At 42.3% G+C, this 23238-nt stretch overlaps 2 protein-coding genes across 3 annotated transcripts; both read right to left on the reverse strand.

Moving 5' to 3' along the window:
* Window positions 1–3565: 3565 nt before the first annotated feature.
* fbxw11a (F-box and WD repeat domain containing 11a) lies at window positions 3566–16334 on the reverse strand. Of its 2 annotated transcripts, none has more exons than XM_058063667.1 (13): window positions 16169–16334; window positions 11554–11622; window positions 11090–11309; window positions 10826–11012; window positions 10098–10188; window positions 9645–9782; window positions 8729–8847; window positions 6919–7168; window positions 6586–6704; window positions 6316–6426; window positions 6160–6238; window positions 5508–5672; window positions 3566–4863 (listed from the first exon to the last, which is right to left on the reverse strand). In XM_058063667.1, exons 1-12 carry the CDS (start codon window positions 16205–16207, stop codon window positions 5511–5513), a joined length of 1584 nt encoding a protein of 527 aa, XP_057919650.1. In that variant the 5' UTR covers window positions 16208–16334; the 3' UTR covers window positions 3566–4863; window positions 5508–5510. The 2 variants fall into 2 exon arrangements, with proteins under 2 accessions (XP_057919650.1, XP_057919651.1); XM_058063668.1 differs by lacking the exon at window positions 16169–16334 and adding an exon at window positions 14226–14312.
* Window positions 16335–17160: 826 nt separating this feature from the next.
* Window positions 17161–22993, reverse strand: LOC131110305 (eukaryotic peptide chain release factor subunit 1). The gene is made up of 11 exons (XM_058063291.1): window positions 22826–22993; window positions 22378–22487; window positions 20757–20932; window positions 19895–20034; window positions 19672–19810; window positions 19351–19541; window positions 18748–18877; window positions 18473–18646; window positions 18321–18385; window positions 18082–18229; window positions 17161–17872 (listed from the first exon to the last, which is right to left on the reverse strand). The coding sequence occupies exons 2-11, from the start codon at window positions 22461–22463 to the stop codon at window positions 17790–17792; spliced, it is 1332 nt and encodes a 443-aa protein (XP_057919274.1). The 5' UTR covers window positions 22464–22487; window positions 22826–22993; the 3' UTR covers window positions 17161–17789.
* Window positions 22994–23238: the final 245 nt, after the last annotated feature.

Consider the following 23238-nt stretch of genomic DNA (forward strand, 5'->3'; position numbering starts at 1 on the left):
GAACAGCCAACCTATGAAAAAAAGTGTGACTTATAGTCCGAAAAATACTGTATATTTATTTAAAAAAATCACTTTTTTATCATAATATTCTCAGAACAGTACATGTTTTTCTCCTTTTGGTGTGGCCCTAATACTCCAAGAAAATACTGTAATATCGTCACTAAAAAAGGATGTTTATTCCTGCTAAATTCAACTGAAGTTTTTTGATTTCAACATTATTATTTTAACTGTAATAACAAGGACCATTGCTACTTCCATTAGCATCCGTGCTTTCCTTTTTAACCCCCATATGTTGATGTGGCACCCATTCAAGAGTCAGCTTAAAAGTCGCTCTGGAGTATAAGTTGCAGGAACGGCCAACCTATGAAAAAAAGTGTCACTTATAGTCCGGAAAAAAATTACTTTTTTTAATCATAGTATTCTCAGAACAGTACACATTTTTTCCCCTTTTGGTGTGGCCCTAATACTCCAAGATAATACTGTAATATCTTCACTAAAAAAGGATGTTTATTCCTGTTAAATTCCACTGAAGTTTTCCGATTTTAACATTATTATTTCAACTGTAATAAGAAGTACAATTGCTACTTCCATTAGCACCTGTGCTTTCCTTGTTAACCCCCATTAGTTGATGTGGCACCCATTCAAGAGTCAGCTCAACAGTCGCTCTGGAGTATAAGTTGCAGGAACGGCCAACCTATGAAAAAAGTGTGAGTTATAGTCTGTAAAATACTTCATATTTATTTAAAAAAATACTTTTTTATCATAGTATCCTCAGAACAGTACATGTTTTTCCCCTTTTGGTGTGGCCCTAATACTCCAAGATAATACACCAACATAATACTGTAATATTGTCACTAAAAAAAGGACGTTTATTCCTGCTAAATTCCACTGAAGTTTTCCGATTTCAACATTATTATTTTAACTGTAATAACAAGGACCATTGCTACTTCCATTAGCATCCGTGCTTTCCCTTTTAACCCCCATATGTTGATGTGGCACCCATTCAGGAGTCAGCTGCCCGACACCTCCACTTTGGATGTTTTCCGCCGAGATGAAGACGTGCCATTCCGAGTGCAGTCAGTAAAAGCTGTAAAGTCCCTCCCTGCAGTGAGAAGCACCGTGGAAGGAAAACACGCACTATTGTGTTTGAGTTGCTTCTCTTCTCATCTATCCCACATACCCCCCCCCCACCTCGACCCCCCTCCACCTCGACCCTCCCCTTCCTTCCATATCATAGCAGGAGGTCATTGAAGAGATGTTGCTGCCAAATGACCCAATCATGCTGGCAGACACAAACAGCTGACTCAGGGGGGAGTGGGGTGGGGGGGGGGGGGGTTGTGCCAGAGGATTCCTATTGCAAGGCAACAGGAATCTGTGGATGTGGGAGGCCAATTGTGGGATAAAAGAAGAGTAAGTCAAAAGGGGGTTTGGAGGCGGTGGAGGTTCATTTCTGGAACGTTATTCCAGCTCCGCGTTCGGGAATGATGGAAATATTTCACGTAGCAAAAAACCCAAGAGTGGAAGGTGTATGGTAATCATGTCGAGGGAAGGAATGCCAAATATGTGCGTGAGAACGGAGCGGTGACCTGAGAGCTCCAGGAATTATGGGCCAAAATCCCACAGACCCAGCGGAAGCACACACACCCACACACACACACACACACACACACACACACACACACACACACACACACACACACATCATATATACACTAACAGTGCTCCACCAAGCACAATATCACTCCACATCACATATTCCCTAAAATTATGAAAAAAGTCACCATGAGGACCCCGCCCTCCATTTTGGCAAACACCTTCTGGTTCAAGCGTCAACTCCATACATATTATTTCTTATGTAGGAGTTTTACTTCAAGTACAATATTATATTTACTCAAAACTGCATTCTTCTCTAAGTTATACAAGATGGTGTAAATGACCTACTGTAACAGGTTGTTTCATTTTGGGGATGGGGGGTTAGCTGACCTAATGCTGCCACCTGGTGGCTGTTTATCATACACTCCATTGTCATACCTGGAGTGTGTAGATGTTAATGGTAAGGGCTTGTGACAATAAACCAAATGTCTTAACACTTACCCCAGTGGGCCAAATGTGGCCCGCAGGACACTAGTTTGAGGCCCCTGCCTTGATATGAAAGTTTAATGTTAGATGCTGTATGGTATCATGTACCCAGAAAAAATTATTACGTTTGATTAATGTTCATGTTAAAGGTTAAATAACTGTTAATAGTTATCCTCCCTATCCGTGTGGAAGTGGTAAGTTTTTGGCTAAAGGAAATAACTTGAAGGCTACCGTTTAGGTCGCTAGCTCTCTAGTTTGCGAGTTAGCATGTGTCTCAAGACCCTGCAGTTGCGCAATATGTTTTAAATCAGGGGTCTCAAACACACGGCCCACGGGCCAAATGTGGCCCGCAGGACACTAGTTTGAGGCCCCCGCCTTGATATGAAAGTTTAATGTTAGCGCGGCCCCGCGCAAGTTTGATATGGATGCTGTATGGTATCATGTACCCAGAAAAAAAATATTACGTTTGATTAATGTTCATGTTAAAGGTTAAATAACTGGTAATAGTTATCCTCCCTATCCGTGTGGAAGTGGTAAGTTTTTGGCTATTTAAGTTTAAAGGAAATAACTTGAAGGCTACCGTTTAAGGTCGCTAGCTCTCCAGTTTGCGAGTTAGCATGTGTCTCAAGATTCTGCAGTTGCGCAATATGTTGTAAATAAAAAGAGTATAAATGTGACTATAGTCGTGTTTTGTCATGTCTACAGGGCTCTAATAATGCTTTGTTCATTTTAATCTGAAAAAAATAATTTGTCTACCCACCAACTATATGTGGTTTCTTAAGTTTTTATTATTATATTTATTTATTACTGATTGATTGATTTTCTTTATTCTTGATTTGTTTATTTATTTGTCATCTTATTTTGTGCAGAAAAATAAAAATTAAGATATATGAGAACAGTGGAATGTTTTATCAAAGCTTTTATTGTAGAAAATCGGAACCAAAGCACTGAAAAACTTTGTATATTTTTCTTTTTATATTTTTTGCCTTGTCCAGACCCTAGCTCCAGTGCCCCCCCCCAAGTAAATTGAGTTTGAGACCCCTGGTGTACATGTTAATAGTCACGGCTTGTGACAATAAACCAAATGTCTAACACTTACCACTAAGTCTGAGATGAAAGCCGTAGTTCCACTCACGGACTCGGATCCACTTGTCAGTCCACTCGGTAATAATCCAGATGTCCGGAAAACCGGACATTTACGGTAAAATCCAATCCACTCAAGTACAAGGATATATTCCATTACATGGTTGCTGGACAGGTTGGCACCACGTGGCTCCAAAGTCGGCGTGTGACGTCACTACCCATCCCCACTTCTTACCAGCAGGGGGCGTGCCTTCTCACCTCAATAGTGATGTGCTTAAACTTGGAAAATATACATAAGAATGCTTACAAAGTTGGAATTTTGATATAATTCAATAAAACTAAAGCAAAAGCTAATGAGTTGACTCCATTAGTCAGCAAGGAATATATCCAACTTGGTCAGCGCTACAAAAGAAACAAAAATTTTATTGAGTGCTGCAAGTGCAAACGGGGGGGGAGGAAGCAGAGTCCAAATCCGCCCTGTTGGGTTCCCACACAAACACACAACATAACAATTAGACACTCGTCCGCATTACAGTTGGCTCAACACTCACTGTCAAGTACTTTATTCACAATAAGGTCATTTTCTTCTTTAAAAAATCATTTTTAATATACAACACAATTTTTTTTTTTTTGACAAGACAAGTCTGTTTACAACTAAATTTGGAGCTCAGGAATTCCAGCTTCTCTCATAACCAAAAGCAAGCACAGAGATGGAGTGAGAGGGACAAACGGACAGGAGATGACGTTAGAAGAAAGAAAGAAAAACAGCGAAAAAAGAGGGCGGGGGGGGCTAGTATGGATTTTGTACTAACAACCAAAAACATACTCAAATAAAATTAGAAAATAACTGTTATAAAAAAAAACAGTAAGAAAATAGAATAGAGAGAAAGAAAATAGCTGAGGTCGCTGTATCCATGGCAACCTCACATGCATGTCCGACGCTTTTTGCTGTTCCGAGTCCACATACGTAAGCGCACTCAATTCAGGTGTGCCCCCATATTCCAAGCTAGTGTGCATCCCTGGGAGAAAGGGGGGGTGAAGGGGCGGGGACATGAGGCAGGAAGGAGAGTAGTTGTTGTTGTTGTGGGGGGGGTTTGGATGTTGAGGAACGGCGAGGAGTGAAGACACACGAGGTCTTCCGAGTGCACTCCCTCCGTCTCCGTTTCCGCCTCATCATTCCCTGCTTTTCCTGGAGCCGCCTTAAGAGTCTCTTTTCTCCTGCGTCACAGCTCCGGCCATCCTCTGTCCCGCTGTGCCACCCTGTGTGGGCATTTGTGTGTAACATAAATAGAACTAGAAGCAATTCCTTATCTGTCGAGACTGTTTTTGGCTGAGGGGGGGTGGAAAACTCAAGAGCAGAAGCTTCATACATTTTTTTCAGGGGGGGAGGGAAAGTGACTTATATAGGGTTTGTTAATACTGTCATTAGTGTATTTTACAAAACATAAATTAGTAGAAGGTGAAACGACGCTGGTTCAACTGTCGGGCATCTTTAGCGCTGGTGGAAAACGGGCACACGTTTTTTGGAGGTCCTGTCCGAGTCCGGAAGGAGGCGCGAGCGGGCGTGGATGTTGGGACAGAGAGATGACGAAGAAGAAGAAGGGGGAAGAGAGAGATGGGCTCCTTTTCCATGATGGACGCACCCATCAAGCCCAATCAGGCCTGGGCTCCAACAAGAGAGGGTGCGGTGGGTGGAGCCACCTGGGGAGGGGGGGACAACGACAGCAAAATAAGATTTTTTTTTTTTTTACACAATGTGAGAGCAGGGCTTGTGCCTGCAAGACCTGCAGACGTTCTCTCAAACTGTTATTGTTATTGTGTAAGTAAATGCATCAGTTATTCGGATCCACGTGACAATATCAGAAAAACTAAAGTCAGCTGACATGCGGACAGATGTGGCAACATTCCTCGGTGTTCTTGAGTTCTAGCGCAGATGGAAAAAGCTGTTCAACACAGAAGGGTAAGGCCAGATGTGCGTACAGTGGAGAGTGAAGCACACACACACACACACACACACACACACTCTGGAATCATTCATTGACGGGGCACATTTGTATGGAAACATGGAACATTTGACACACTTGAAAGGGATCAGCATTTAAGTTGGCGGTAATTCTACACGACTAAAAAAAAAACAACAAATTACTAAAACTAGTTTGGATAGCCAGTCTGAGGCCAGATGCTTTAAACTGTGAAGACATGCTTGCGTATCTTTTCACCCCCATCAGCATAAAAACACATCTTGAAGGCAGATGCAAGTATTCCAGGATGAAGCGTTTTTTTTTTTTTTTTTTACACCCAAGTCAATCAGAATTCCAATCGTGTGTGTGTGTGCGACCGCGTACCTGCTATCTAGAAATGTAAGTGTAGGTGCGGGATGGAGACCGCCCTTCTGACTGGCCATTGGTCAAGACGTTGAGAAAGTCCCAAATCAGAATGGTGTCGTCGTGAGAGCTGCTAATGATCTGGAACTCGTCAAACTGCAGACGGAACACGCGGCCAGAATGCTCCTAGGAAGAAAAATTAGGACATTTGAAATTGTGTTGAAAGAATACTAGCAACTAACAGGTACAATTATACAAATACACAGTAAATAAATCCATAAACACATTTTTCAAAAGACCCCCATACAGTAGATGATTTTGACGGATCTTTCAAGACTTATAGAATATTGTCCTTTAGGGCGATGTAAACATGGAACATACCAAAAAAAAAAAGATTAGATTTGAACTGTGTGTATGTTACACTCCTCCATGGGTTTGCAATGCCTGATTGCTAAGGAGCAAATCAATACATGGGAAAGATGCATGCTGAGCTCTTATCAAATGCACTTCTGCCACCTTGTGGCCATTTGTACTAACTACAAACTGCACCAGACTTTCTCTTCTATTGTCATCCCTTCTTTTTCCCCTTGCACATAAAAAAAATGTATGACTATGTCTCAAACCTAGCGAATGAGTTAATTAAGGCGTACATGCAGCAGGTATGAGCACTCACCACCAGAGTTCGCAGGCATAGTGTGCTTGCAGGGGCTCGCGGGTCCAATGCTGCCTGCAAGTCCCATACTTTAATCTTACTGCAAACGAGAACCATGACAGAAATTGTAGTAGTTGTTTAAAAAAACAAAGTGTTTCATAGAGATATATTACCCACCCATCATAAGCACCACTGACAATCCTCTTGTTGTCAAAGCGGATGCAGCGCACCAGCTCTTCGTGACCCTCCAGCACTCGCAAACATGCGCCACACTCAATGTCCCATAACCTAAGTCAAGTAAGGAACCACACTGTTACACCGTATGATTGGCACCAGCATTTATTGCATGTCAACATTGCTGGCATCTTTATTTAAGCATGAATGAACCCATTACTACAGAAGGTCCCCCCCCATTTGATAAACACAGTCCTATGCTAACAAACTTACCTAATTGTGTTATCAGATGAGCCGCTCACAACCAATCTATCCCGATACTGTAGACACGCAATCCCCCGCTTATGACCGTTTAGAGTACGGACAAATTCACAGGTGCTGGTGCTCCATACCTGCATAACAAAGTAACAAAACTTTAACAAAAACGATAACTTGTACCCTTGAGCACAGTAATTACACTGTGGGAGTGTTTCCAGCGTGATTTATGAGAAAGTCAGGTATGCATTGAAAAGTCCAACGTGAAGATGAAAGCCGAATATTGACACATAAACACCGCTTCATTAACGCACCGATGTGTGTAATATTCATATCTGAGCTTCCCGGTACCTTGATGGTGCGGTCCCCTGAGGCAGAGACAATATATTTGTCGTCAAAGTCAACCACGTTGACGGCCGCCCGATGGCCCACAAGGACGCGACGTAAGCTGATGTCCGTCGGGGAGGCCATGTCCCACACGGCGATCGAGCGGTCCTTGGAGCACGTGACCATCAGGCCGTTGGCGAAGCGTAAATGAAGCACGGCCTCGTTGTGGTGGATCAGCGTGTTCAGTACCTCGCCCGTTGTCACCTCCCACACCCTGCAGAGGAGGCAGAAAGAGGTGTGTGGATGGGACAGCAGGAAAAGGCAGCAAAAAGCAAAATGGAGATATGAGAATATAATGATAACTAATTTTACAATACAGAATAATAATGGCTGTTTACACACTAACCCACGAGAACAACATAGGACTGTGCTGTATCTTAATAACCGGGTGTGACTCCAGAACAGAATGGACATTAATAATAATACATATTGACATAAGACATATGTATATTGTTCTGTAAAAAAGGTGGCAATAGCTACAAATGCCATAGTTAATGAACTGATGAATAAAATCAGTCATAAAGACCATAAACTCAACAGTTTATCAAATTAGTTGATATAGGAAAATTTGAATAATTTTCTGAATACTATGTGAAGTCGCCCTCTTCTGGCCATTCATATTAATGCAGGTTGGAGTTCACTAATGAGCGCCTTAAAAGAAACTGAACATCCGCATTATAGATGTGATAATAAAGTTACATCTGTGGAAAAATGGCACAAATATGTAAGTAGACATTATCGTGAAGTTAAATAGTTGCAATGCTTACTCCTTGCTGAGCAGTCATGCACAAGAGAGCAGGGAAAATGAAAATGAATGAACCGGTCTAGCATAGTGGTTTGGGCATGGAACTTCATATTTATTTTAGCACACATGAATTGTGTGGGTAAATATGTTGTATGTTAATAAAAATTCAAGGTAAGAGCTGCGGACTTGAGTCACAGTTTTGGTGACTATTGTTTGACTTGACAATATAATCAAATACTTGCAGCTCGACATCAATGACTTGGGCGTTAGTTAGTCCGATGACTATTTCTGTGAATGTGTCGAGTTAAATGTGTCCCCATTCAAAGTACTCAACTCTTGTACTCGTTATGTAATTTCCAGCAAGACAGCATATTTTCCCTTTGAGTCGGCCTCATTGAATGCATCTGTTAACGTCCAATCAACCAACAACAAATGTGTGGGAATCCTGAATGCTAAGTCAGCGCTCTTTTTTTTAGTGACGAGGTCTTGATGTTATTTAAAAAATAATTAAAACTGCATTCATTGTATTAGTGAAATGTAATAGATTGTTACTTCGGAGGCACTAAACAGTGCTTATGAATTGGAAGCACTGCAATATTTCAAGACTATGACTTCGGTCTTGACTCCACTTGTATTGAGACTTTGATTTAGACGTCGATACTTGAGAGTTTACTTGAGACTTAAGTGAGACTTGCTGCCACCTTTGGTACTCCGTACAGCGTTGTTGTAAGGTGCAAACCAAATTACTTCATAAATAAAATCTTGCCCGTGAATGCCCACTTACCCGCACCTTCAATATGATTTGATAGCAATATGATAGCAAACAATTATTTGTACAAATTACTGTTTACGCTGTACATTGTTGTTCATATTTGATGTCATCTATTTATTCTCCACATTATTATTTATTATTACAAGGGAGCCAGGCAACAACATTTTGTTGGCAATTTCACTGCTGTGTTATTGTGCAATGACAAAAAAGAAAGTCTAAAATTATTTTTTTTACACGTGACAAAATATGTTTCATACCTAACAGTTGAGTCAGAGGACCCAGTGACGATGACCCTCTCGTCATACTGGAGGCACAACACCGAACCCGTGTGACCAGTCAGTATTTTCAGACACTCCAGTGACTGTTTATCCCATATCTGCAGGTAGAAAGAGGGACAATACCACAGAGGACACACAAGGAGAGGAATAAATGAGTGATTTTTGGATTGGGTGCAGATTTAGGTCACGCAAAGAAAGGCCATTTGTCATTTGTGATGCTCATGTTCTGTTCACGCCCCATTTCCCCGCTGCTGAGGCGGGCTGTACGTGTGCGCTTGGAGAGCAATTTAGTGCGTCCCTGGGCGCACGCCAGCCTCCTGCAGAACAATAAGATGACAAATCCGCTTCTTTTGCACTATCCTCCCCTCCTCTTCATCATCTTCGCTTCCTTTTCTCCCAGGCCAGACAGATAAGTGGGACGCACAACAGCACTAGAGTTGAGCCCTTTTAGCCTATAATTCACTTGTTTGCTTTCTCACCGTCTTCTGGCTAAGACCCGCGGCAGGAAGATGATGGTGCATATTGAGACAAATGAAAGGTTACTTTCATAAATATGCAGTTATAGTAGAAAATAACCACAAGCGTATTTATGTAGACCTCAATATAAACGCTTGGGGTTGCCGCTTCTGATGATGCAGCACACACAGATGGGATCAATGCTAATTACTGAGGCCATACGGGGACAGACTGAAACATGCCGACAGTAAGGTTTCACTTCCTCAGCCACAAAAGCAAACTAATGTAAAAGTCCAATGTAATATTTGATGCTACCAGGCTAAAGTAATGTTCCTTTTCATAAACTTTAAAATAACCCTTTGTCAACATAATTTATATGATATTCGTAACAACAACCTGTTATTCTATGACACTTTGAACATTGTAGAAACATACAAACCTTAATGGAATTGTCCCTAAGGCCACTGATGATCTTGTCGTCATCGTACTGGAGACAATAAACCCCTTTACTGTTTTCTGAGCGACACTGAATCCTCTGCAAATTGTGTCTGCCACATCGCCAGTTAGCCTCAATAGTCTGGAGGAAAAGGAAAAAGCACCACAATGAGAACCGCAAGGATAAAAGTAGAAAAAAAAAGTGCAATCCTAGAGAGGTCATGTGTTTTTAAAGGAGAATAACACTAAATACAAAACAGAAAGAGGTGGTTGGTTTAAAATGAAGTGTACTACTGAGACAAAAATAGGGAAACTTATGGGAGTTATGAAATAGATTGCTGATTAACCAATGCAATCCCCGTGTCAGTTGTTGGTCGGTGACACAAACTTCCTTTGCAAGGGGAGAAAGGTGAATCAACAGAAACTTACACAAAGTTCACATTTAGGGTTCTCTTACCTCTATGTCTTGGATGATTTTGGGATAAAGGGAGTGATAATAAGAGTTGGGTGGGACTTCTGATGTGCGGTTTTTGAACAGATATTTCTCCCTATGGGGGTAAAAAAAAAAAAAGCAGTTATTATTATCATTATTTTTCCCTTCTCTTATTTCAACCACATTTTATACTTAAGGCTTTGCAAAATAGTCCAAATCCACCCAATATTTTAATGTAGATGCCAGAAGGTGTGACACAAATGTCCATGTAGGGCAGGGGTCTCAAACTTGCGGCCCGCGGGCCAAATGGCGCACGCGGGACGCTATTTTGAGGCCCCCGCCTTGATATGAAAGTTTAATGTGTGAGTTTGATATGGATGCTGTATGGCATCATGTACCCAGAAATGACAGCTTAAATTGTTTATTTATTTTTTCATCTTATTTTGTGTAGAAAAATAAAAATTAAGATATTTGAAAACGGTGAAATGTTTCATCAGAACTTTTCTTGTAGAAAACCGAAACCAAAGCACTGAAAAAGTGAAGGTTATAGCAGTACAAGCATTGAAGACAGTTTATTTATTTATGTTTCTGTTTTTAATAAATATTTTTTTTAACCTGATGGTGACACAGCCTCACCCAGACCCTAGCTCCAGTGCGCCCCCCCCAGGTAAATTGAGTTTTGAGACCCCTGATGTAGGGTTTTAATATCTAAACCAATAGTAGCCTAGTACCGCATGTGTGCCCGTTCTTACCACTGGTGTCTCTCGGACAGTCCTTTCCAGAGTGGATCAGTGCGGACCATGCGTTCTATCAGCTTTTTCCACAGCATACCCTCTGAGATGACCCTCTGCCACTCCTTACATACGAGCTCGGCCGCACACAGTGAACGTGCATCCAGGAAAGACAGAATGTTCTCCGCTATGTGATCTAAGCCTTGGGCTGGAAAAGTAGGGACAGATGTATTACATACATGATGTAGCAAAACGTTGACACAGCATTCCTGTTAGCGGCCGTACCTGGCAGCGCAGTGATGAAGTCCCTCTGCAGCATGGGTTTGAGGTAGGAGTTAATGTGGCCGTGCTGGTAGTGGCACATTCGGGATATCAGACGCTCGACAAACTCCACTTGGTCGGCCTCCGACCACTGGTCGAACAGGGCAATGCAGTGTTCCTTCTCCTTCTCGTAGTTCCCCTCTGACGGGCGCTTGCGGGAGCCCACAACAGGACCATTACTAAGCTGTGAGAAGAACAGTCATTCAAAATGTGCTGGTTCGGAAAAGTGTGATGATACAAGCGGCGTCCCGGTCTGATATCGGCAAAGAAAATCGGATTATATCAACTTGTATCTAAAATCTCTGATACAAGCAGTCCATTCCTATGTTAGGTCAAATCAAATGAGGTGTGTATTGTGCTGTAGTATTTCCACCCACAGTGCAATAATACAATAATCATGGATCACCACCAACTGACAACAAACATACCTTGAGAACTGTGTTCTTCTTTGGCGACAGGTCATCCACGAGGTTCTGCGAGTCCATCCCCGACGTGTTCTGTTTAAAGTGGACACAAAAAAAGACAAAATGTGTAGATTAAGTGCATTTGCTGTCAGTAAATTATTTTATTAAAAGGGCACCGTGTTGAGCCAGGAGAACAGCCGTGTGGTTAGCATCGGATAGAGAAATGCCACGAAAAAACAGCCAAGGAAGGGTAACCGTCATGACTTTTGAGGCTTGCGTGCACAAACACATGTATGCACACGCACACACGCCCACCAACCCACGCACGCTTGCACACACAAACCCACAGGGGGTAAAAAAAAAATGATCACTGTTACAAATTTATTCTTTTTCGCAGGGTACGTTGCAATGGAACAGAACAGGAAATTAAAGTATCGCATCTTGGATGTCAGAGGCTTCAGTGTGTGATATAACTGAAATTAAAATCAGATAGTGATAGTGAAACAGATGTGGTGTTAAAAAACGGCAATAGTAAAAAGACTAAAAAAATTTCATGATTTCGATGTAACAGTGTTTTAATCATAACCGAAATACGCCAACCGACTGTGCATACTAGGGATGTCGACGGCCGTTCCGCTGTATGTTTCAAGATGGGACAATAATCGGCTTCCGCCACGAGACCGGACCAATCCGGTTGCTGCATCATGTTCATAACAAAGAGCCAATATGCTATATGCTAGGTGCGGTAATGTGCATCGAAGCTAGTTGTCGCCCACATGTAGGAGAAAGCGCAACAATACCATCCAGACATGTCCGTGGTGCACCATGGTGAAGTTAGTTTCACTTTGCACGTTGGATATAAGGCTCTGTAGGTACAGCGGTAGTTCCCCCTCACTGTGCCCGGAGTGCCGTGTCACGTTGCGGGGAGCTGGAGTTGGTCATACTGGTTATACGGCAATAAAAAAGTCATTTCAGCAACACTTTGGTTGCATTATTTTTAATGCTTTGAAGAGCTATTCTCATAATTCAATTCCACAAACTCATGTTTATAACAAAAGCATATTATCATTATTTAAAAAAAAGGATAGGAACTGGATCAAAACATGTGGATCAGGACATCCCTGGTACATACATCACCAGATAGGATTATTAACATTTTCTGTATGGAGCATTCACTCCCATTCATAAAAATGATGAAGTCCATATGCAAATTTTTTGTGCTTTTTTTTAGCACAGCTACGGTACACAATGTTTGAATGAGGATCATCAGTGTTTGAAAAGGGTAGAATGAAATTAACTTTTAAACACTTTTGGACAATATTCTTGTTGAATTCTTCCATATAATTGGAAATATGAATGTCATGGTATAAGAACACAACACAAGTGGTTTCTTTGCTTAGTGACGGGTTTCAGGACTGAAATGCTGTACAGTGGAGGGTTAAACTTCCACTAAAGTTTTGTACTGTATTTAAAAACAAAAGGAAGCTGAGTGGTACTCAGAAGCTAGCAAGGCAGCCTTTCAATGTTTTAGGCTGAGTGATATCACCGCCTTAAAAAAGATTAGACAGCAGTCTGTTGATAAAAGACATATTCACAGAACGAATGAAGACTTTTCTCTGCTAATTTTCAAGATTTAATCTCAGAGAGACTTCATTTCATAAAAAAATATATATATTGCTCACCAAGTCAGACTCGCTTCCTGTTTTTGCAGTTCCGTACTAGATGGGATTTTAACTGAATTTCCCAGATTTACCAACAGACCATGAAGTGGCTGACTTATGGGTGTTTGATTCATCATTTATGGGTGTTTGCGTGTGTGCGTGTGTGTGTATAAGACACATGGGCCATTAAAAAAACAATCAAAACAAACGATTTTAAAGATATTGTACACTTTTTTTGCATGTATAATATCACCATATTGATTAATAGAGGTGTTTATAATCTTCAACCAAGTCTTCTGTGGTAGCTTTTTGGGGCTTCTGATTGGACGAAATGTGCACGACATTGTTTACATCACATTGTTTCTCTTTCGACAGCAAACTAGTTGAAGTTGATTCATCAGCTGTGCAAAATATGGACCAAGATTGAACTCATCTGCGTTCACCATCGACACATCCACACAAACAAAATAAAAATGGCTGATATCAAGACCCAAGCAAACGGGGTTAAGAAGCCAAGATGGTCTTGCTGGTGTTGATGATCATGCAGGAGAAGAAGAGAGGGAAAGAAGGAACAGACAGACCAGGATCGGCCAGGCAGGCAGGCAAGCAAGCATGTAGTCTCTCAGGGCTTGAAAGAAGACCCTCCCCAACTCGGCCGCCAAAACCTCCACGAGGATGGGTGATGGTGGCTCCTCCTTTCCACTTGGAAGGAATAATGAATTCCACAACTCCAAATGTTTCGAAATGACTCAGACTTTACATGATTCTTGCGACTTTGATTATAGAAGGTCAATTTTATTTTAGGTTTTTAAGCGGGGAAAGACTGGCAACGCATCAGAGAGAGACCTGAGAGCGGTGTGCTTCGACGAGGAGGGAAGGACAACATTAGGTGAGGAGGTTGGAAGGTAGGTAGGGTTCCATGGATGCTAGAGAAGTCATGTCGAGTGGGCAAAGAAAAGAGAAAGGAGATGGCGGGGCAGGGGGGATGTAGGTAGAGGAGGAGGAGCAGCAGAATTAAGAGGAGAGAGGCAGAACCTGGTTGTGAGCCCGGGTGGAGGGGATGCTCTGCAGGCACCTGAGTGCACACAAACTCTCAGCCACCGAGGAGCAGCCCAGCCAGAGAGAGCGAGGCACAGAGCACTGTGTGAAAGAGAGAGAGGGAGGGAGGAGAACCAAGTGGATAGGGTGAGGGAAGGAAGAGCAAGAGAGAGAGAAAGAGATGTGAAGTAAAGGAAAAGAGACGAGGGGGGAGGTGATGATGAGGGGAAATGGAAGGAGGAAACCGAGGAGATGAGTGAATGGATGGGTGGATCAATAAATGCACGCGTGGATGCAATTTGTCAAGAGTTTGTGTGGAGTAGGAGAGGTGGCGGGAGTGTTAAGATACATCAATGGATAAACAAATAAATGAGGTTTAGTTGGGAATTGAGGATTGTGAGTGTGTGTCCGTCAAAGGTGAGAAAAGAAGAGCAGGGAGGGGGATTGGGGGGAGTAGTGAGGGAGGGGGGAAAACCAGTATTAGAGCTACACACACATTGCACAGTGAGCGCAGGAACACACACTCCAGCACACATTAAATACTGACGGATACACACAGAAGCATTATTAGACGTCAACTACGACGGGGATGTGCAGAGGGGTTAGGAGGGGCGGCGTGATTAGTGCTTCAATTATTCTCATTTGGACGGAAGTCCCGCCCAGACACAAATAAAACCAATAAACAGAGAGCTCCGACTCCAAAAGGCACAAAGTTCAATTTATTAAGGGTGTGCAGTAAATCACCAATGTAAAATGTGTACTTGTGCAGTAACACATTTTAGTAGTAGCAAACCATATACACATCTAGTTGACAGTGGACTCATTTATCTTGTTTTTTTTTTAAGTTTGCTTAGCTATATATAATGAGAGGTCATAGTTTGTGTGTAAAGTCAAAATAACGCTGATACTGCATGCACTCGAACAACAATACAAAGTGAAGAGTTATTTGCACTGATATCTGGCTCTTATATCCACATAAAACTATACTATTGAATCTCCACACATCAAAAACAAAACATACATATCGATTAAACTTCTAGAAATAACCAGAATCGCCTGATACGAGTCCAATCCTTATCATTATAAGCAATGGCTTTTCACATGCTAACACTTTAGCTTGCTAGCTTTCGACGACAGCTAATGGTTGGACATAAACACTAATACACGGGCTAAATAACTATCATTTGTAACAAACTATATCCAGCGTGTCTGTCGGTATGTTATGTTTAATAAGCCGAAGAGATATTCACTGTCACAACAAAGTGTCTATTCTGATATAGAAAGGAATGTCAAGAACACCTAGCGTGTTAGCTACCTCGCTAATGCTATATGAATGAAAAGGTAGTGCACTTCCTTCTACGCACTTCAAAAATATTAACACTCATACTTCACATTGTGAGCATTTTAGCAACATTCCGATTGGCCCAGGGCACGCCGTGATATTTCCACGTCTATTACCGTGAAGTCTATCATCACACGCCTAATGTGTAAACATAACCGTGATATTTAAGTGGTTGCTCGTTCCTTAGCCTGAGCTAGCAGGAAGGCTAAACATCACAGGGCCCAGTTAAAGTGGCGCAGCGTCACCGCAGTGAACACTACCCGAGAAACCTCAACTGTCTTCGGCCGACAACTGTGCGAATCCGTCGTAGACAATTCAAAATGCCAACATTAGCCTAATTGGTATGTAGTTCCCAGCCATCCGACAACAACAATAAGATATTTCAATAATAATAGTGATTATGTGTGATATTATTTAAAATGTATCGATGATTTCAGGCCCTCCCTTCGATTCCTGGTCCCCCTTTTCTCCTCCACCTCTCCACATAAACCGCTTCGGTGTGATCTCGCTTTCGAAACAGCGTCTCTGCGTTTCCCCCCATATTCGTACACGGAGGACACTCCGTATGTCCATGATGCCGCAGCGAATCGAATCTTACCATCAGATCCAACGTTTTGTCTTCCATCTCCGGCTCCATGTTGACGATCCCCCCCGAAACTCGCTCTGAAAATGGAAACCCAGCCCTGCGTCGGCGGCCCGCAAATGCAGAGACGTCATTCGCTTTGCTCAAGCACACAGCATTGGGTAGGACACTGTGAAAGAGAGGGCGGGGAGATGGAAACGCCCATGCGTGGAAGCAAGATGCTGATTGGAGCGTATCGTCGTAACGGGGCGTGGCTTTGTGATTTTGCTGGTTACTGATTGGCAATCCGGGCTACTAAGGCTTTCCCCGGTGACTCCCCCAAACAAAAAGGCCCTTGCTAAAGATGCTGTTGCTATCCTGAAGAGGAACATGCTAAGGCAAGCTCAGTCCGCATGACTTTACTACGAGATGCTGCAGAAACCTAGGTGAAAAGTAGAATCTGACTTTATTTCAATTCCCGTTTGATAGTTCACTCAGCAAAGCTCTGGTAAACCGTGTGACACCCCTCCTTGTAATAAAGTTAACATGACTATTATGTGTTGTATTTGAACACTATGCTTGAAATGTAAAAAAAACTGTTACGGGACTTGATTGGTTTTTGCAAATTAGTAATCTTACTTTCAACTAAGCTTTTGTTTCCTGATAGGGTTTAGGTTGTCAACTTTGCATCTTCTTTTCTCCGAGTGCAATTTCATAAAAAACAATCAAACAGTACAAACACACATCACTAGCTGAACATATGTTGAGACTGTCAAAAATGGGAGGGGTTTAATTTTAGTAGTAAAACAAATCGAACAAATACTTTTGATTTGTGCTGCTAAAATTTCGGAAACACTGGGTTTCAAACAAAAGTTGCGGGATCCTGGTGAATGAATTAAACAACTCAAAAGTACTTTTGTCCAGTCATGCATCATCACATCACATCTGACAGGAAAACAAGGAGATATTCTTCAACTTTCTCCAAGGCGGCAGGCAGACTGAGAGCACAGGAGATGAGGAGGTAGTAATGGTTTTCAGCAGTTCAAATTTTAATACTTTGTCCCCCTTTCTCTACAGAAACCCAGGTAAAAAAAATCCCCCACTCTCATAAAATACAACAGCAGCAGTTGCCAGTAAAAAATGGAAAAAAAAAACAGATAAAGCATTGAGGGGAGGAACGAGGGATGGGAAGAAAAGAAATACATTTTCTCTAATATTTGGAGAGTCCAAAGTTCATCTTCATAGTGGGTTGAGGGCAGCAAACAATCTGGGAACTTGCTGTTGTGTTCATTCAAAATGGAGGGTAGGAGTGGGAGATAAAGAACAAAAATGAGTCGAGTCCAATCCAACTAGGGGAAGGAACCAGCACTCTAAGGCAGGGATTTATTCAGGAAAGGCTTTTCTCCCTCTCTGGATGAAAGAAAATTTCACTCCTCTTCAGCCTGTGTGATGTACTTCAATGTGTGTACAGATGAAATGTATGTGCAACGTTGTGTATTCAACAAGTAAATTGGAAGTTGTCTGTCATTATGTGGTCAACACAGTTGAGCCCCTCACTTGCTGCAAGAGAGGTGGCATTTTTCTTTCCTTATTTCTTCATTCTTTCCTTTTGCTTTGTTTTGTTTTTCTCTCTCTCCCAATATCAGTCCCCGACTACCTAGTAGTCATCCAAATCAAAGAACTCATCGTCCTCTCCTTGGTACTCCATGCCCTGGAAGTCCACCCTATACCGCAAGATACCTGGAAGGAGACAAAGGTCAAAGATCAGCATCAATCAATCAATCAATCAATCAATCAATCAATCAATGGGAGCTATCCAGTCGGCGTTGTAAAAACTGATATGATATCTACGTTTAACTTCATAGAAATGAGTTATTTCACATTTGTCTTCCCATTTTCCTAATTTATGATATATTGTATGATATGTTGTAGCATATTAAAGTCCTCACCCCCAATGCCTCCAAAGCCCTTGACAAACTGGGATCCTTCTTGGCTCTTGTCTGTGACGATCTCCAGCGTGGCCCCAAATTTTTTGTAGTTGTTGGCAAACCACTCTAGCAGCGGCATGCTCTCGATCAGTTCGTGTTCTTGCCCCGTCTAGCAACACAATCAAAATCAGGATTTAAAAAAAAACAAAAAACTTAAGACAGTCAAAGTGCTTTCAAATCTGTGTAGTAGATTAAGATACCTCCTTGTCTGTGAAATGAGACTTGTCTTTCTCCTGCTCTGGTGTTAAGTACAAAGTCTTCTCGTCTATGAATCAAACAAAACACATCGAGTTCTTTGATTAGAAAAGTGCCCGGTTCCCAATCAGGTGACATAAGCGGTCTGTGTGTGTACCGTTCTCGGCTCCGTTGCTCTCAGCCCCATGTACACGTAAAATGTAACGCATGGTGTCTAAGTTCTCATAGACTATGAGGATCTCCACGGCTCCCATCTCCAAGGCTTTGAGTGTGTCCTCCACACCAAAGCAGTACTTCCCGGTGTCCTGACTGATCTCATCAAAGTATCGCCCTGGAGAGCCAGAGAAGAAAGAATGAATAGATGTTTCTTCACAAGAAAGATTGAAGTGCTTGTGTTGAAAGTTCCTCTGCTGTGTTAACCATACCGCCTACCTATTAGCTTCTTTTCTTGGATGAACTTGACATTGGAGAGAACCTCTGCCGACAGCTCAATTGCTTGGTTGAAACCATTTTCCCCACCATAGGAGATGTCCACTAACTTCAGAACCTTGGCTTGTAACCTCTGTTAATAGTAACAAAAAACCATCATTTAGTTAAATAGTACAAGATGCATATACTGTTTCATGTGACTGCTTAGTTTTGTGCCGAAATTCACTTATAAATATGAATGAATGAATAAATTAACTGGTATTCACAGCTGTTGTGTACACGCACACATAAAGTCGTCTTGGAGAAGTGACCAAAAATGTTGCATGCATGCTATTCAGATAAGCTATACATTCAATGAGAGCTAATGTGAGGAGCTAAACTTTGCCAAATTTCTATCATTAGCTGACAACAAACATATTCAATGCGTGTACTTTCCATACTCAAAGCAGGAAGAGGGCGGGCTATGTTTACAGTGCATTACAGGCACCCTCTAGTCAGCCGGCAAACCTGTTGCATACAGCCCCTTTTGGATTGAACTTTATTTTGTGGACGAATTTGGAGCCTTTGCTATTCTAAAAGTTTGTTTGTGTAAGAGTACATACTTACTGGGTCAAACATGTCAGACTGGCTGAGCTCGGTCTTGAAGTCGGCAGAACCAGCCAGAACCATCCCTGCCACGTTGACTTTGTCGTTAGAGACAAACAGCTGGACAGCTGTTTCGGCTACTTTCCTCACATAGTTATGTCTCTTTTCCATTCTTAGACGAGCAAAACGCAAAGCAGACTGTCCTCCTCTGCCTGAAACAAGGACAGAAAATACAAACATATTGATGGGAACACTAATGGTAATGAAGTTTAATCCTTATGTCCCTGGTGGTTTGCCCCAAATCTATACAGCATACATATTGTGTGCATTGTGGTTTCGTACCGTGCTTCTTGGGTAGGTCCACAGTGAACTTGTGCAGCACCTCCCTGGTGTTCCCCTGTAGTGTGCCAAATAGCGCCCCACTACCGTCAATCACAATGAAGCCGAACTTACTGTCATCAGAGAGCAGGGCCGTCAATGCCTGCGTAGCAGAAGAAAAAGTCAGGCAGACTGAACATTTTACAAACAAAAGTCCAATGAAAACGAATGAGCAAACATTGGTCACCTCAGTATGGAACTTGTTGTCGCACAGATACAGGGAGGTGTTGATTGGCTTAAAAGGTTCAAAGTCGATATTAACTTTTTTCTCCTTCCCTTCATCTGTAACAATGGTGCCACAGTACACGACGAGGCCATTAGGAGGCACTGTGGAGACAACAGTAAAATAATGGATCATCTTATTAAGAAAAAGCAGTTCTCAATGAAAATTACATATTTAGGATATGGGAACTAAGACCTTCAATCCATATTGTAATATATACATTTCAACTTACTGTGTCTTTACTCATTAGTCTACTTGCTAATTTCCTGTTCATAGCTGGTTTGTAACACTGTTCCAGCTAGACTTCTGCTCATAGGCACTAAGCCAGAGGATGTCCAAACTTTTTGCACACATACTGAAAAACGAAAGGCTTTTCTAAGTTATCAGTATTTATATTTCTTATTATCCATCCACTCATCGTCTATGCCGCTTCTCCTCACTAGAATCGCGGGTATGCTGGAGTCTATCCCATATGTCTTTGGGCGCCAGCCAATGGCAGGGCACATGTAGACAACCATTTACACTCACATTCATAACAGTGGAAAATTTAGAGTCGCCAATTAACATAATATGCAAGTTTTTGGGATGTGGGAGAACACTAGAGTAACCAGAGAAAAAACACACATGCACGGGTAGAACATGCAAACTCGACACAGAGATACAGAATCAAACCCTGGTCTTTGCAATATCCTGACTGTGTGGCCTACATGCTAATAAATATTAAAATTTGGCATTTTGCTTTGCATTTTCAATTGCTTGAAGATTACTGACACACCCACAAGTAGTGCATGTGAAGGGGTGCTACTATGTTTTTATATTCACCTACCCTTGTTGTACAGCTTTAGTCTTTGCTGTACAGAGGTGATGGCCCCGAGTACGGAGAGCCTGTTGACTCGACTCTTGATGTTGGATGCGGTGCCAAACTCATCCGCCAACATTTTGGCCACTCTGGAAATCTGGTCCTTGGGTGGGATGATCAATGAGATCATGCTGGTGCCGTTACTAAAGCGAGAGGGAAGTCAAAGTTAGTATACACTACTTGGCACACATTCAAAGCTAGGCTATATACGACAACTTAATAATGTAATACCCAATCACGAATGCATTGACAGGAATCAAGCACCACATACGGGTGCAACTCTATCAATTTGAATATTTCTTTCAGTAGTTCAACTTAAGTGTGAGTGTTATATAGGTTCAGTACACACATTGAAATATCTATCCATCCATTTTCTGTACCGCGTGTCCTCACTAGGGTCAAAGGTATGCATCAGAAGAGAGGCGGGGTACACCCTGGACTGGTTGCCAGGCAATCACGGGGCACACATACACAAAAACCGTGAAATATTCCAACCATATATTTGTAAATTTCTTGGTAATTTTTGACACTACAGCTAATAAAAAAAGTCAATATTGTACACTACTGTTTAATGCCCTAATCAGCAAATGAGATTAAAATGCTTCATGGGCATTTAATTGATCCATTAGTCTTAATTTATTATCATTTACCAGTAGATGTACCACAATTTTGACTGTGTGTATTTTACTTAGCTGTATTTTACAACATATTCAACATTTAACACAATTTGGAAAATCCTTAAGTAAATACAGCTATAAAAAGCAAAATGAGAAAACAACAGTGGCCTTCACGGAGTCATAGTTTACAAGATCTGTCCTTGAAAGCCAGGGCTGAGTACAAGTTCCACTTCTCCACGTTCACAGGCCACAAGCAAGCTGGCATAGAACTGAATGGTAGGTAGCAAACAATATAAGTGAATATGGTGGAGATTCGCTGGAAAGCGGCTGTGCTGCTAGCTTTGAACTCAACCGTCCATATCTCCCATACCATCAGCAACAACATTTTCATCACGGTTGGCCATTAAGAAACAATGACTGTATAGTGACGCTTTTAAAGGAGTCCATTTGGGTGTTTTGGAAAGAATCTCCATGTAACGTCGCATAATAAAACACATGGCAGTCGACTGGGTGGCTAGTGTGTGCAGTCAGCTAACCGGCCTCTCGCTTGCATCAACGTGCTTTCTCGCTAAAGACATCCATGGCGGCCTCCCTCCAAAGATGACGTCTATAACGGGTGTCATTGGCATCGCTAGTGACTCAATTTAACACGTCTTTTTACAACTCCCTCTGTTGTCGTCGGTGATAGCTATACACGGATAAGTCATAACGTCGAGACAGTCACGTAATTACTAATGTTTTACAGGCCGGCTAAATGCGACGACAGCACCCATTCACTAGCAAGCTAGTAGCGAGCCCACATCGCCAGAAAGCTAGCAATGCTAAGCTAACCACTCCCAAAGTCGGCCCTTTAGCTGATGTCCAGCTGTTGCGACGGGGACACATTCACACATTAGACCACAACCGTGTTACTAATACCGAGTTACTGCCTTACTGCCACCACCGGGACAAACATAGCACCCCATCCTTACCCACGGGCAGCTTCCAAACTTTTGATCAGCTTCTTGATTTTCCATATCTCCACGTTCCTGTCCGCTGCGCTGGGGTCGTCCGCCATCTTTCAGCTGTAGTTGTTCAGCTCCTAAAATGTAGCAAAATAGGTAATAAATATACGGAGGTCGTCACAATATGAAAAGGTTGATAACTATTAACTGGTCATATACCTCGCCAAAGGAAGGGTGTCATTTAAGGCACCCAACCAGCACCGACAACTCGCACTGACCGTCGGAGAGAGCCTCTACCCGGGCTCCCTCTCTCAGTAAAGTGCGCGGAGTCTTAGCGGGCCTACAGTCTGCCAGGCCCTAAAGTCCACCCGGTTCTTATCTAATTCGACCTACTTTTCCATCGTACTTATCCTAATCGACTACCTTACTATTTCACTGTTTGGGGTTAAAAACACTATGATTATAAATACCGTACCTGTCTCGGACAACGCCGCTCCACTCTCTAGGCTCTGGGCTACGTCTAGTCTGTGGTCCGAGAGATGACGTTGCCTTTCCTGCCGGTTTCTCTCCTCCACACGCCGCGCGTGGTGCCGCCGACTGGGCTCACATGTAGGAGGTGGTTCCAAGTGGTGGCGTTCACTTCCTGGAAACCACATAGAAACCAATGGGAGCACGTGACTTGTGCGTCAATCACCAAATTCTTGGCAATCATTGGATGACTAATAGGACAACATCGTCACAGAGGAGTGGGCGGCTGGCGCGGTGGTTTGTGGGCTATGTAGTCAATACTCTCACATTTATATCGCCACTTAACACAGTGAGAATACAATAATCGGTATGTAGGCTCTTTTGTATGGCTGCATATTGGAATATGCACTAGCAGTAATA

Source organism: Doryrhamphus excisus, chromosome 23 (assembly GCF_030265055.1).
Source record: "Doryrhamphus excisus isolate RoL2022-K1 chromosome 23, RoL_Dexc_1.0, whole genome shotgun sequence".
In the NCBI taxonomy this organism is placed as follows: domain Eukaryota; kingdom Metazoa; phylum Chordata; class Actinopteri; order Syngnathiformes; family Syngnathidae; genus Doryrhamphus; species Doryrhamphus excisus.